The sequence below is a fragment of the Stomoxys calcitrans genome, chromosome 5 (genome assembly GCF_963082655.1).
Source record: "Stomoxys calcitrans chromosome 5, idStoCalc2.1, whole genome shotgun sequence".
Lineage (NCBI taxonomy): Eukaryota > Metazoa > Arthropoda > Insecta > Diptera > Muscidae > Stomoxys > Stomoxys calcitrans.
Genome location: NC_081556.1, coordinates 129742753 through 129756716, shown reverse-complemented (window position 1 = coordinate 129756716; position 13964 = coordinate 129742753). Strand labels below are relative to the sequence as shown.

The 13964-nt window shown below is 40.5% G+C and overlaps 1 protein-coding gene across 1 annotated transcript; it reads right to left on the bottom strand.

The window, feature by feature from the left end:
- Positions 1-2228: 2228 nt before the first annotated feature.
- LOC106089406 (ubiquitin carboxyl-terminal hydrolase 20) lies at positions 2229-6191 on the bottom strand. Its single transcript, XM_013255243.2, has 4 exons — positions 5964-6191; positions 3344-5674; positions 2953-3277; positions 2229-2888 (listed from the first exon to the last, which is right to left on the bottom strand). The coding sequence occupies exons 1-4, from the start codon at positions 6039-6041 to the stop codon at positions 2557-2559; spliced, it is 3066 nt and encodes a 1021-aa protein (XP_013110697.2). The 5' UTR covers positions 6042-6191; the 3' UTR covers positions 2229-2556.
- Positions 6192-13964: the final 7773 nt, after the last annotated feature.

Below are 13964 nucleotides of genomic sequence, written 5' to 3'. Positions count from 1 at the left end.
GATAAGAATTGCGCACTCTAGAGGCTCAAGAAGTCAAGACCCAAGATCGGTTTATATGGCAGCTATATCCAAACATGCACCGATATTTACAATACCAACCGACCTACACTAATAGGAAGTACTTGTGCAAATTTTCAAGCGGCTAGCTTTACTCTTTCGGAAGTTAGCGTGCTTTCGACAGACAGACGGACAGACGGACATGGCTAGATCGACATAAAATGTCGCGACGATCAAGAATATACAATATATACTTTATGGGGTCTCAGACGAATAGTGGCCAAACAAATCATTACTAGACCAGTACTCTATGTACCTACTGTATAAGGTGGACTACACCCATCAGATATGGTCCGGGTATGACGCACAGTGGGATGAGATAAAAAAAATAGTAAAAACTTTGTTCATTTAGACGATTTGCAAAATGTCAAAGCCCTAGGTGGTCCTGGGGCTTCTTGGCAGGTCCCTAAAATTGGTCACCTAGGCCTTTCGAAAATCTGTTAGGGCTGCAAAATCCTTATTATTCCAACTTGGATATAACCTCCATATAAACCGATCACCTATTTTGACTTCTTGAGCCCCTAGAGGACTTATTTATACCCTACACCACTACGGAGTATTATAACTTAGGGCATTTGTTTGTAACACCCAGAAGGAAGGGAGATATACCCATTAATATGCATACCGATCGACTCAGAATCACTTTCGGATGCGATTTAGCTATGTCCGTCTGTCTTTCCGTCTGTCCATGTTAATTTGTGTACAAATAACATTTCGCAATTTTCATGCGATGGTCTTAAATTTGGTACAGGCATGTTTTTCGGCCTAGAAACGAAGCCTATTGAAATTGGAAAAAATCGGCTCAAATTAGGATATAGCTCCCATATATTTTCTTCCGATTTGCAATAATAATGCTATAAAATGGTCTTTTATTAACCGATTCTATCGAAATTTAGTAGGATGGAGTTTCCTTTCACTCTTGATATTACTGGTGGATAATTCATAAAAATCGGTTCAGATTTAGATATAGCTGCCATATATGTATATCGCCCGATTTTAACTTCTAGAGTCACAGCAACTGCATTAATTGACCAATATTGCCAACATTTTGCACAACGCTTTCCTCGACGGCTACCACAATATCAGAGAATTTTGCTTGAGTAATGACTCCTAATATTACTGGTGACTTTCATAGAAATCGGTTCAGATTTAGATATAGCTGCCATATATGTATATCGCCCGATTTTTCACTTCAAGAGCCACTGCAAGCGCATTTATTGATCAATCTTGCCAAAATTTTGTATAAGGCTTTCCTCGACGACTACCACAATATCTGAGGAGTTTGCTCGAAATCGCTTCAGATTTTGAGATAGCTCCCATATATAAGTTTGCCCATGAACATTCCAGAAACTGGGGCAAACTTCTCACAAATCTATGAGTGCTGTCCTGGAGGCCACCGTAGCGCAGAGGTTAGCATGACGCTGAATGCATGGGTTCGAAACTTGGCGAGACCATTAGAAAAAAATTTTCAGCGGTGGTTTTCTCCTCCTAATGCTGGCAACATTTGTGAGGTACTATGCCATGTAAAACTTCTCTCCAAAAAGGTGTCGTACTTCGGACTCGGCTATAAAAAGGAGGCCCCTTTTCATTGAGCTTTAGCTTGAATCGGACTGCACTAATTAGTATGTGAGAAGTTTGCCCCCGTTTCTTAGTGGAATGTTCATGGGCAAAATTTGAAGTTTTTGGGAATATGGGGCTCAAATGAAAGGTTTTTGGGAGTAGGGCACGAAATGCATATCGGGACCACGTTTCTCGGGGTCCACACCACCACCTAAACCACCTGATAGTAGAAAACGAACCTGAAACCTATTCACCCACCCCCAAAACATACATATTTACCATGGCAATTTGGAATTCAAATTTGAGAGTACAGCACGAAGATGATGTCCACATTCGGGACGATGTGTATAGGGGTCCACCCTACTCCACAAAAACGGACATGTAGACTTAACATGAATTTATGGGTTCATCAAATCAGAGATATTTGGAAGTATAAGAAAACAACTTCATGGTTAGGGATATATGGACCAGTAATAACAGTATTAAAAACAAATGAAAGGAATTTCACGACGATAGCAGACTTTCTCATTCACTTTGTCATGTTTGTGAAATTCCAAAGCCATCCTCTTTATCCATACATAAAATAAAATAAAAGAATTTAAATGATAAAATAATTTTGTTAAAACCTCTACCCACGACAAACTCATAAAGCAGAGTTTTCAATTTTATTCCACAAAAATAAAGATAAACTAATTAAAAAAAAAAATAAATACATATGTATATTACTAACACACAAAAACAAATAAGTATTTTCAGTAGTTCAGTAGCATTAATTCATAAATGTTTGGTTTTGAAAGTTCTACTTCGTTGTTAAATAACGAATGTTTTTTTTTTGTTTTGAAAGAAAAAAGGAAAGGAAACAAAATAGTTCGTGATTTGTAATGATAATTCATGGTTAGAAATTGACAGTGTTGTTGTTCCATTCATTGATTGTGTGGTCTAAACGTCAGTTTCATTGGAATCATTCATAAGGGAAACATTTTTATGTGGCGAAGAATGATAATTTCTCAAAACAACGGGATTTTTCGTTTTACCCCGTTTTCCAGCACGATTTTGTGGCCGTGCGTCCGTAGTTGGTTCATCAGAATTTACATTGTCATTGCGGGAACGTTTTTCATTGCGGAATGAATGTTTCTTGGATTTGGCATTTGTATATTGCAACTTTTTGGTGTTGTTTGTGTTAACAACATCTTCGGCGCCTTGGTTTTCTTTATGCTCTTCCTGCTCTTCATCATCGAGGGAATGTGTTTCATCTTTGGGATTATAATTGCCTGAAAATAAAGACAGCTTTAAAAGTTGCATCCTTGATATCAATTTTGAGGACATTGACTTTACCTTGAGGTCCAAACAAGTCTCTATATTCCTTATGCTTAAGCTTTTGTGTTAAAGTGGAATTTTTGGAATATTTCTTATTGATTGCTCTTTCCTTTGGCTTTGATAGTCTCTTGGGAATTGTTGCATTTGTAGTGGCTGCTACATCATCATCATCCGATTCCTGCATTTCACTTATAACATTTTCCGTATCCTTGGGTTGCATTAAGTACTCGGCAGGAAGTGGGTTAGTACAACGAATGTCACCCAATTTGCTCTCGGTATCAGATAAATTTCCACCAGACATGCCATCTTCCTCGTCCAGTTCATCTTGATCGATGATAACGATCTGGAAAGAGATACGTGAAGTTTAATTCCCTTAAATACTTCTTAATAGGAAAAACAGTTAACTCACCTCTTCTGTTAGAGAAGGTCGCAATAACACTTCCGGTCCACCTCCATAAATATCATGTAAGAAACGCCATAGCGGAGCATTTAACTGTACATAATCTGAGCCGGTACGCACACTACGCACTGGAGAGTTCTTGGATGCTGCCTCTTTAGAGGAAGGAACAATATTGGCATTATTAATGGGACCAGGTTCCTTGTGGGTCAGGCCCCTGGCAAATTTCTGCCATGTTCTTAACCAAGACATGGATATTGCATAGATAGCTCCAGAATCAAGTTCAGCATCCAAACCATTGTAGCGTTGAAATACGGAATGTTCGTAATGTTGCCTTTGGGCCAATGCTTCGGCAGCCCGCTTGCATTCTGAACATTCAAATAGCATATTAATAGCAGGACCACCCCCAAATTTGCTATATAGGAATTCCCACAGGTGTTGCGATATTGGCACAGCTAATTGATGAATCATTGGCATTTTGGTGTGCAGAACACCTCCATGAGGGCACAGCATAGTCCAGTTACTAATGGGGCCTGGCTCCGAGAAGGTGTTGAAGCGAGCCAACCATTCACGTGAAATGTAGAATCGTATATCAGACTGTGACACCGGATACGACGCCGACATTTCATTAGCTTCATATCGCAAGTGATCTATTTGAGTGTTGTGCTTTTGATAGAACAACACGTAGGCCTGACAGTTTTGTACTGTGTCGGTGGAAACTTCATTAACATGGTGATCGTCAAATTCATACCAGCGATCGGTAAATGCATTACGAGCCAAGCAAGTGTAGTGACCACCTCCGACAGTGCCATGATGACAAATAACAGCCGTCAGATTGTAATTGGACACCTGAGATTTGCAATCTTTGTGTATGTATGGCCGCATATCGAAATTGTCTAATGGAAACTCAACATGCGCTGATATTTTGGAACTATACGATAGATCATGACGGAATCTTTTCAGATGAATGCACAAGACTTCGGGCAGGTCAAGGATGCGTGAGTACTTTACACCCGTTCGCAATTTATTACACTTCTCGCAGCTGTACATATTGTCGCCTTTCAGCTCGTCCGCACTAAAGAAACTGGCCATACAATCGTGCAATGTCACCGATGGGCCCCACAACCAGGATCGTACTATATTCCATATCCATGATATCCAACCCTCTTGGGCTCGAGGTGTACTGGTACTGGCTGAATCGATGGAATTCAAACTTTGCACACTCATGCTATTGTTTTGATGCAAGACGTTGAGGAAATCTCTATTCGGTATTGGCAGAGACAGGTCTTGAAACGTCTCCTCTCGTGTAGATATGCGGTCACAAGTCAAACACTGTACTGAAGACAAGAGTTTGCCATCGAAAATTTCACTAACAATGGAACGAACCGAAATTGATGATGATAAAGATGGTGTATTGCTGCAAGAGGAGGCGGATGTGGGAGATATGGCCGATGATGATTGCGTATTCGTTTTTGCGATGTTAGGTGAAACGAAATTTTCGCATAGACTAGATGATTCCGAGTTGGAACTGTCACAAGTAACATAGTTTGTTTCTAAATTCTGAGAACTGGATGAAGAACTTATATCCGAGCTAATGTCTTCTTCGTCTTCTTGATCATCTTGTGAATCTTGAAGAGGGAAGGTTCTTTTGTTAGATTCGTAACTGGCTAAAGACGATTCTTTCAGCTCCTCATGTAACTGGTCCATAAAGCACCTAAGAAATTCTTGGGTGTCGTGTTGTTGGAAACCACGAAACATAGGATGAACACTGCGTATGCCATACAAAATGCTTCGGGGAGCCAAAAAGGGCTTGCCATCATCGCGTCTACGCCACATGTCCCGCATCAAACGTTGATAACTTTTTGCCAAGCCTGCTTTGCATCGATGAGCTCCTTGCTCCAATGTATGGTCTATTAAGTCACCGCAATTTAGAAAATAGTGAGTCATGGGTATCACATTGCTTAGGGCTTGTAAAGCGGAATTCATATAACATGTATTGGCTATATTTTGTAAACCCACCAAACCATTTCCGTTTCCACCACCAGACGCATAATCCGAATCATTGTCTTCGTCAGAATATCGCATGGCTCGAACTACCGGATCCACAATCTGCGCGGGTCTTTCAACACCGCCTATGGGTACTTCACGTTCACAGAGGTAACACCATGCTCGTTGCGAAGATAGATTCATATGTATACAATGCAAGTACTTATCTTTGCTGCGTTGGAAATGCTCCGTGCTATGATCATTGGCCTGTTCGGAACATCCAATATGCATGCATTTCTTGCACAGGCAAATCCACAGATTTGGCCCAGCATAGTGGCAATTGGCACATACATTATTCTGAAAAAGACACATAAATATAAAACAAATTAATACCGAAATGCCATGATAAATGTCAATGACAATGGTTAGCAACAACAACAACAATGTATATCATTTCCTTTTTTCAATTATGTCCAGTCTGAAAGAAGGCATTGTTGATAAAGAACGACCTTGTAAAGGCTTACTGCAGTTTCCAGATATGCAATTCTTTTCTCATTAAATATTGGAACTAAAGGTGCTATTCTAGGTAGAGATATGTTATAACTGGAACTAGGTCGTCCAAAACATTTGCCCCATATCAACGCACCTCATCAAGTTTGATGTCCAGCAGATGATGCACATGATGTACAGCTGATAAATGTGAACACGGCTGCTGCTTACTCATATTGGAATATATTTCAGCATTATTTATCCCAATAATTAAATTTTTGGCAAACTTTGTGCCAATTTATAAAAATTTTAACTATTTTCACAAGATTCCTTGTATTTTTTTATCCGACGGAATTTGTGTTACGTTGTTACGTTCAAAATATCTATAAATCGACGTTCGACCAATCGATTTATCGACTTTTTATATGCAAAAGTCGATACACGATTATATTTGATAGACGATCAGATGTTCTCCATACCCAGCTAACAATATGATCCGACTTTGTCTGCCGTCTCACATGTCTGTACATTATCAGACGAAACATACGACAATTCTTACCAAATCCGGTCCGAAATCGGACTGATTCGTCCGCATTTTGTAAGATATTCATCAGGAAAACTGTCCGAAATCGTCTTCGAATTCGGTATGACGTAAAATTTCCCATCCAAGTTTCCCTGGAATTTTGCTCCGACATCGGTACGATATGGCGATAAATATATCAGATTTCGCTCAGCCGTGTCGTTTCGATAACATGACAACCACTTCATTTAGGTTTTAGTTACGTTGTCGATAAGACATTGGATCCGATATCGGATGATTCATCCGATTGCCGGACCGAAATTGGAAAAGTTTGTTAGCTGGGTAAGCCATTACCAAGTGGAATTAAGATACCACCCGACGCGCATAACTGAGGATAACACAGGCTGGAACTTTGAGCTCTGACTAGTGTGTTTGGATGACCACAGCTACTGATGCTTTGGATGACCACAGCTATTCCCATCATAGTTATATTAGTCTGAGCCATGCATAAAATTCCGCTAAAAGGTCCCGACCTGAAGGAAGAGCAACCGTGTTGCGGGACAATATTTTTCGTCTCACAATAGGGCAAAGAAAAATTCGGCGTAGGTCTCCCCTGGTATGAGGCCTTTTCGCCTACGTGGCGGCCTCAGGACCACGAATTATCTCCAGCTCCTATTGTTGGATTTGCTGGAGGAGCTGGAGAGATCTCCTGGGCACACGCGGACGGCAACCAGGCTTGTATCGTGCTATGGTTTGCCATGCACAGGCTGTTGTTGTTTTTTTTGTTCTTTGTTATGCATTCGTATGCCTGAGCCGCCAAAGGGATTTGGGGATGTAAGTTTTGTATTTCCACATTTTCAGCTGCACGGAGCAGGAAAAGGTCGGGAGATCCAAGACAACATCTGGCCATTCCATTAATGCGACTCAGGGTGCCCACGGAATGATTCGCGATTTAATCCCACTGCCTGAAGAAAACGTGGAGTGAGTATGGGGATGCAAGTTGTGGGTTTCTAGGATAGTTTCTCCCCGTGGGAGAAGAAACCACCTGGAAACTCACAACTGCATCTTGCCGATTCACTATCACGGTTCAGGGTGCCTCGAGGATTTTATTTTTATTAATTTTTTTTGTGGGTTTACTCCTTTTATCCTTTTAATTCTGCTGGTGTTTCTTGCTGCGTGCTGTCGGTGGGGAATGTGGTTTCTAATGAACAGCTGTTTTGTCGATTGACAGCTATCGCCGGATCGCGTTGCCAATACTGCCCACCGAATTACACTGGCCGAAATTGTTGTTGCCATCGTACTACCAGATAACGCAGTTTTCATTCAAAATCTGCGGTTTTGAAATTGAGCGGAGATTTTGCGAAAAGGAAAAACGCGTAGAGTGGCACAAATGAAAGACGAGAAATTAAAGATGGCCACTGGAAGGTAAAAGGCCTGTTTTGTTGGGGAATTTGAGTGAAAGCAAGGTAATAAAAGGAGGTATTCGGGGAATTTTCCCGAATAGTTTGGTTCAGTTATTGGCGTCATTGCATATACATTTTATTATTTTTCTGTGTTTTTTTTGTGGTTATTGCGAAGTAAGCCCGTGTATTTATTTGAATAAGCAAGTGGGAAAATTGTTAAATTACCTTGTTCTTGTTTTTAGTTATTTTTGATAAAATTTTAACTTCTAATTGTGGCGGAAAAACGGTCGTGCTTCTGTTTCTTATATTTTTTTTTGTTGTCCAATACACGAAGTAAGTTATGATTGTGCCATAGATTGTGCCTAAGGGCTTTTACCAGTTATGTTCTTTTATATAGGACACAACGCCTCCTGGACGTCAGGAGGCTGGTATTTTTCTTCCCGTACTGATAATGAATCAATGAAGTATCTTGGGAAGCGGTCTTCTAATAGCCGACCGTGCCGTCCTGTTCCACCAGTTGCATCACAAACAGGAAATTGGACCAAATTACCCAACACGAATCATAAAAAGTAAGGGAGAGACGACAAATCCTCCAGTCTTGGATTGGTGACTCTTTTTGTGTCACCCAGTTGAGGTTAGGCTCCCTCTGGCGTCCAGGCCGGATGTTTATTTAACCATATCGAGAGGATAAAACAACCAAAGAGGTGTCAGGGCGATATACGATTTTGTGCATTTTTTCGATATACGATATGGGCATATTAATGACCACTAAACAAGAAATCTGAACCGGAAATATCATATGTATTTCCAAGCGACATAAATGATTTTTGCTGCCGTTTTCAACATTTGGATTATCTATATTTTTTATTATTTTTTGTAAATATTGATTTGACATTTTTGTTTTATTGTTTTTTTTTAAGACCTCCATATATTTTTTTTATATTTCATATTATTTTTATTATATTTTATTTCTTTTTATATGTTAATTTGTAGGTCTCATTAACAGTTTTTTTGTTCCTAAGCTGTGATAGGAGTTGCAAAGTAAATTCAATAATTCTTAGACCGAATCATAACTAGACCTTTTCCTTGGCTACTTGAGCTCATTTAGGTAGGGGTTTTGTCTAGGTATAATATTTTTTTTGGTAGTATTTTATTATGAGGAAAACTAGCCTTTATTAAGACAGTCTTTGCATATCCTAATTTTTTTGTTCGATTGTGAAATCATTTCGGTTATACACAGGTCTTGCGGACCGTTCGTTTAATTGTATGACAATTTTTGTTAATATTAAATAATTGTTGTGTTTTGATAATTTTCCTTTTTTTTTTGTTTTATTAGATTTGTTTTGACACTACATAAATATAATAGGCTAGATTTTTTTTAAAGACCAAATCTTTTATTATTAATAAAATTATGTATTTTTGATTGTTTATTGTGCAAACCAAAGATGGTGTGGTAATTGTCTTTTCGAAAGGAGGTTTAACGTGAGGTAAGTGGTGTGGTGTGAGCGGGTTTTCGGGGCCATGATAATAGGAGGGGAATCCTCATGGCCATGGTGGGGTGGGCGACTGGGGGCCAACATCTGCCTCCCACTCAAGTGAATCTGTTTGTTGTGATTTTTGTTCGTTTTATGTTAGGACTTCTTATTGATTGCTGCGTACCTTGGGCCGAAATGACGGGTTGGGACCGCCCAGGAGAAAACGGCGAGAGCTAGTCGAGGCACTAAGTCATTTCTAGGCCGCATAGAGGGACACGTAACAATATGGCGCCCAATCTGAAAGATATCCAGCAGTTATTGTGCTGTCTTGAATAGGATGTGTAGGTCATCGAAGCACAGGAAATAGCCCAATAGATTTTGCAATAGACAAACATGGAATCTGAATTCGATAATGGAATAGTTAGGAGTCTTTATAATCGTTCTGGATGATATTCAGAAGTCTGTAGTATGAAGATCCGATGCTACGAAGTTTGAGAAGAAGGTGAACATGATAAATTCAAAATAAGGAGGCCAGTGGCATACAAATTTAAATTGAAATTTGGTATTAGCACTAGCTAGACTTTTATTGTAGAGAATTGTAGTTTCCGTTGACATCGTATGGGGACCAGAATTACGTACATCTAATAGCCGCTCTAGATATAGTTTAGGGGTCTGATGTATTAGAGTGAGGTAATCTGAGAATGAATGATCATTGCCCCGAATAGAAGCAAATAGTAAGTTTAAAGTATTTGACTGAAACAGATTCACATGGTGCTCTGAAGAGAGTTAAGGATTTGGAATACAATAAAAACCGTACACACCACAAACTCACGTTAAAACTCCTTTTTCTTTACATATGAATTGAAGTTAAACCTTATTAAAATTTATTGATATCTCCAACATCGAAGATATTCTGCGTACATAAAAATCTCCATTCCTGTAAAGGGTGATGAGTAGAGAGACCCGATCGAAATCTATTAAAAGAAGTAGACCAGAAGGTTTTGATTTGAATAACTCTATAGTTGCGGTTGAGAGGAAGAGAGTGAGAAAAGGTCGTACCAACCTCGATATGGCGGGAGAAGGCGGTGAGCCGAATGGGCAAATTACTGATTTGTCAGGATCCATAAACTCCGCAAACGATGATGCAGGCACAGCTTCCGCTATTAATACTCCGACGTTTCCAGGAGACGTACTGAGGCGGCAAAGAGTCCTTGAGAATAATGTTCACACAGTTCAAGGCCAGATGGGTGATATGAGAAAAGCAATTGAGGAATTATCGAAAACTATCAACCAATTGAAAGAACTTACCATCAATCAGACGCGAGATCGTTCAGTATCCGATTCCGGTTTATCAGGTTCTAATTGTAATGGTCAGGCTGGCAGTTCAAGTTCGACGACAGTAAACAACAACGGTTTAGGGCCAGGCACATCGGTTTTGGTGAATCGTAATTGGGATAATTCGAAAGTCCGGATCGATAAGTTAGGCTTGAAGTTTGATGCCAGTTCACAAGGTCTGGGCGTTGAGGAATTCGTTTACCGCCTGGAGTATTTTCAGGAACAATATGGTATACCTTGGTCTGAGATCATTCGAGATTTTCCACTTATAGTTTCTGGGCCAGCAGAGTCCTGGTATTGGTTATCACAGAAGACTAACAAGTATAGAGATTGGCCACAGTTGAAGCATTGTCTATTGAATCAATATCAATCTTCGAGATCGAATTTTGAAATTTTGACCGAATTAGCTCAAAGGAAACAACAGATGCACGAGACTATAGATATGTTTTTCCAGAATATGGGTCAGATTAGGGCCAAATTAGTCCAACCGATATCAGAGTATGATATGATTAAAATCATGAAAAAGAATATAAAAGAGAGCATTGGCAGAATTATATACCCAATACAAGTTTCATCAGTGGAGCAATTGAGAATAGAATGTAACGAGGCAGAGAAAAATTTTCCAAGACGCGACATGCGAAACATTCCTCCACCATCCCGTCCCATAAGGCAAATCAATGAGGTTTTTGTAGGATGTCCTTCCGAAAGTGATTATGAGAATCCAGATTATGAAGAAATATCGGCTATACAGTACAATCGTCAGGCAAGGGCACCTCTTAAGTGTTGGAATTGCCAGAAGACTGGGCATTCCTTTCGCGATTGTGATTCCACAACAAGAGCTTTATTTTGTTATAAGTGCGGCAGGCCAGGTACGGTTACTCCAAGATGTCCAACTTGTCTACAGGGAAACCTGAACAAGGGCGTGGAGAATGTCGGGGGGCCACGTCCACCACCGAGTTCCCCCACTTTTCGAGGAATAAGAGCAAAAGAAGCTCAGAACTCAATTACTTTAGAACCAGACAAATCAGAGAATGAATATGAACCATGGATGAGACATTATTTACCAATGAGTATCCGCCAGCAAAATTATGATAAAGTGCGATCTAAGATTTTCGGAAAGGACAGTATCGAGATGGGTGAAAAACCCGTACCTAAGGTCCGAATTAAATTCAACGAGAAGAAGAAGAAATTTAAAGCTATTTTAGATTCCATTAGGAAGCTCGTCCAAGGGAAAGATCCAAGGGTTTATGCCGATGTCGAGGTGGAGGGAGTACCAATGAAAGGACTATTAGATACTGGTGCCACGGTTAGTGTACTCGGTAATGGTTGTAGAGAGCTTATAGAGAATTTGAATTGTAGTTTTAAGGAAATATATTCAAATGTTAGAACCGCCGGGGGTGGGGAACATAGGATTTTGGGAAAAGTAACCTTAGATGTAGTATATAAGGGTATGAAACGTAATTTAGATTTATATCTATGCCCCGATTTAGATCAAGAGCTATACTTAGGAATTGATTTTTGGAAGATATACCAATTGGCTCCGGATATAATAAAAGTTGATGGGATCGATATTGAGAAGGTCCAGAAAGATCTACTAGATGGGGATGATGAATACAAGTTGAACCCCCATGTTCTTGAGGAAAGGCAACAACAGAAATTGGATGAAGTTATATCGGAATTCAATACTTTTGAGGAGAAAGGACTGGGCCACACCAATCTGGAAAGACATTCAATTAAGCTTATAGAAGGCGCTGAGCCATTTAAAGATAGACATTATCCAATGTCACCAGCTGTGCAGGCTTTGGTATACGAAGAGGTTGATACCATGCTTAGGTTGAACGTCATCGAAGAGAGCAACAGTCCGTGGAATAACCGAACTACAATAGTTCGAAAACCAGGAAAAAATCGATTCTGCCTGGATGCCAGGAAACTTAATAAGCTCACAGTGAAGGATGCATATCCACTTCAGAACATCGATGGCATCCTGAGCAGAATCGATGAGACCCAATATATCAGTAGCGTTGACTTAAAATATGCCTTCTGGCAGATCGAGCTGGACGAGGAAAGTAAGCAATACACAGCGTTCACGGTGCCAGGACGACCCCTTTATCAATTTCGGGTCATGCCCTTCGGGCTATGTAATGCGGCCCAACGTCTGTGCAGGCTTATGGACCGAGTCATACCTCAACGCCTAAAGGAGAACGTGTTTATTTATTTAGACGATTTATTGGTTATCTCCAGCGATTTGGACGAGCACATACGTCTATTGAGGGAAGTCGCCAGATGCCTTAAGGAGGCTAATTTGACTATTGGCATGAAGAAATCTCGTTTTTGTTTTAAGGAATTGAAATATTTAGGTTTCATCATCGGTAATGGTGTTCTGAGAACCGATCCCGACAAGGTGGCGGCCATAAGAACGATAAGGATTCCAAAAACCCCCAGGGAGGTGAGAAGCTTTTTAGGAACAGCTGGGTGGTACAGGAGATTTATTAAGAACTTCGCGACTATATCGGCTCCGTTAACGGAGGCCCTGAGAAAGTCAAGGAAATTCGAGTTGACCAATTTGGCAGTTAAGGCCTTTGAGGATTTGAAAAGGGCATTGACGTCTGCTCCTGTTCTACGCCACCCAGACTTCTCAAAGAGGTTTTATATTCAGTGCGATGCCTCGGAATACGGTATTGGGGCTGTTCTTTTTCAATTGAGTGGAGCTAACGAAGAACACCCCATAGCGTTTTACTCCCAAAAGCTGAATGCATGTCAACGCAACTACAGCGTAACGGAGAAGGAGTGTTTAGCGGCGGTAATGGCTGTCAAGAGATTTAGGCCATATGTGGAAATGATGCCATTTACCGTCATAACAGACCACGCTAGCCTGAAGTGGTTGATGACCCTCAAGGATTTGAGTGGCAGGCTTGCGCGTTGGTCACTCCAGCTCCAGCCGTACGATTTTGAGATTGAACACCGAAAGGGTGCCGAGAACGTGGTTGCGGACATGTTGTCCAGATCTCCTCAGGATGTTACGGTTGAAGAGTTGTCCAAATATGATTTACTGGAGGTCGAATCGGAGGAATTCCGGAGCGAAGAATACCTCGACCTGATAAAAACTGTCACTGACAACGGAGATAAGTTGCCGGACCTTAAAATTCGTGATGGTCTAATTTTCAAAAAGACGTGTTTTGACCAGGAGCTTGAGGATGAAAATAAGTGGAAATTGTGGGTTCCGTCGACTGTTACGAGAGGAATTATACAAAGAGCTCATGATCCACCCACTAGTGCCCATGGCGGTATCACTAAGACCATTGAAAGGGTCAAGAGGTTCTATTATTGGCCAAAAATGACCACACAAATAAAACATTATGTGGCGAATTGTCAAGTTTGTCGAGAGAGTAAACCGTGCAATAAGATACTGCGGCCAGAGATTGGGC

Bases quoted from the DNA above. Each gene is read 5' to 3' on its own strand.
- LOC106089406 (XM_013255243.2), bottom strand. From the start codon at position 6,041: ATGAGTAAGCAGCAGCCGTGTTCACATTTATCAGCTGTACATCATGTG. The intron at 5,675-5,963 runs GTGCGTTGATAT...TGTCTTTTTCAG, and splicing joins TGGACATCAAACTTGATGAG to AATAATGTATGTGCCAATTG. The intron at 3,278-3,343 runs GTGAGTTAACTG...ATCTCTTTCCAG, and splicing joins GACCTTCTCTAACAGAAGAG to ATCGTTATCATCGATCAAGA.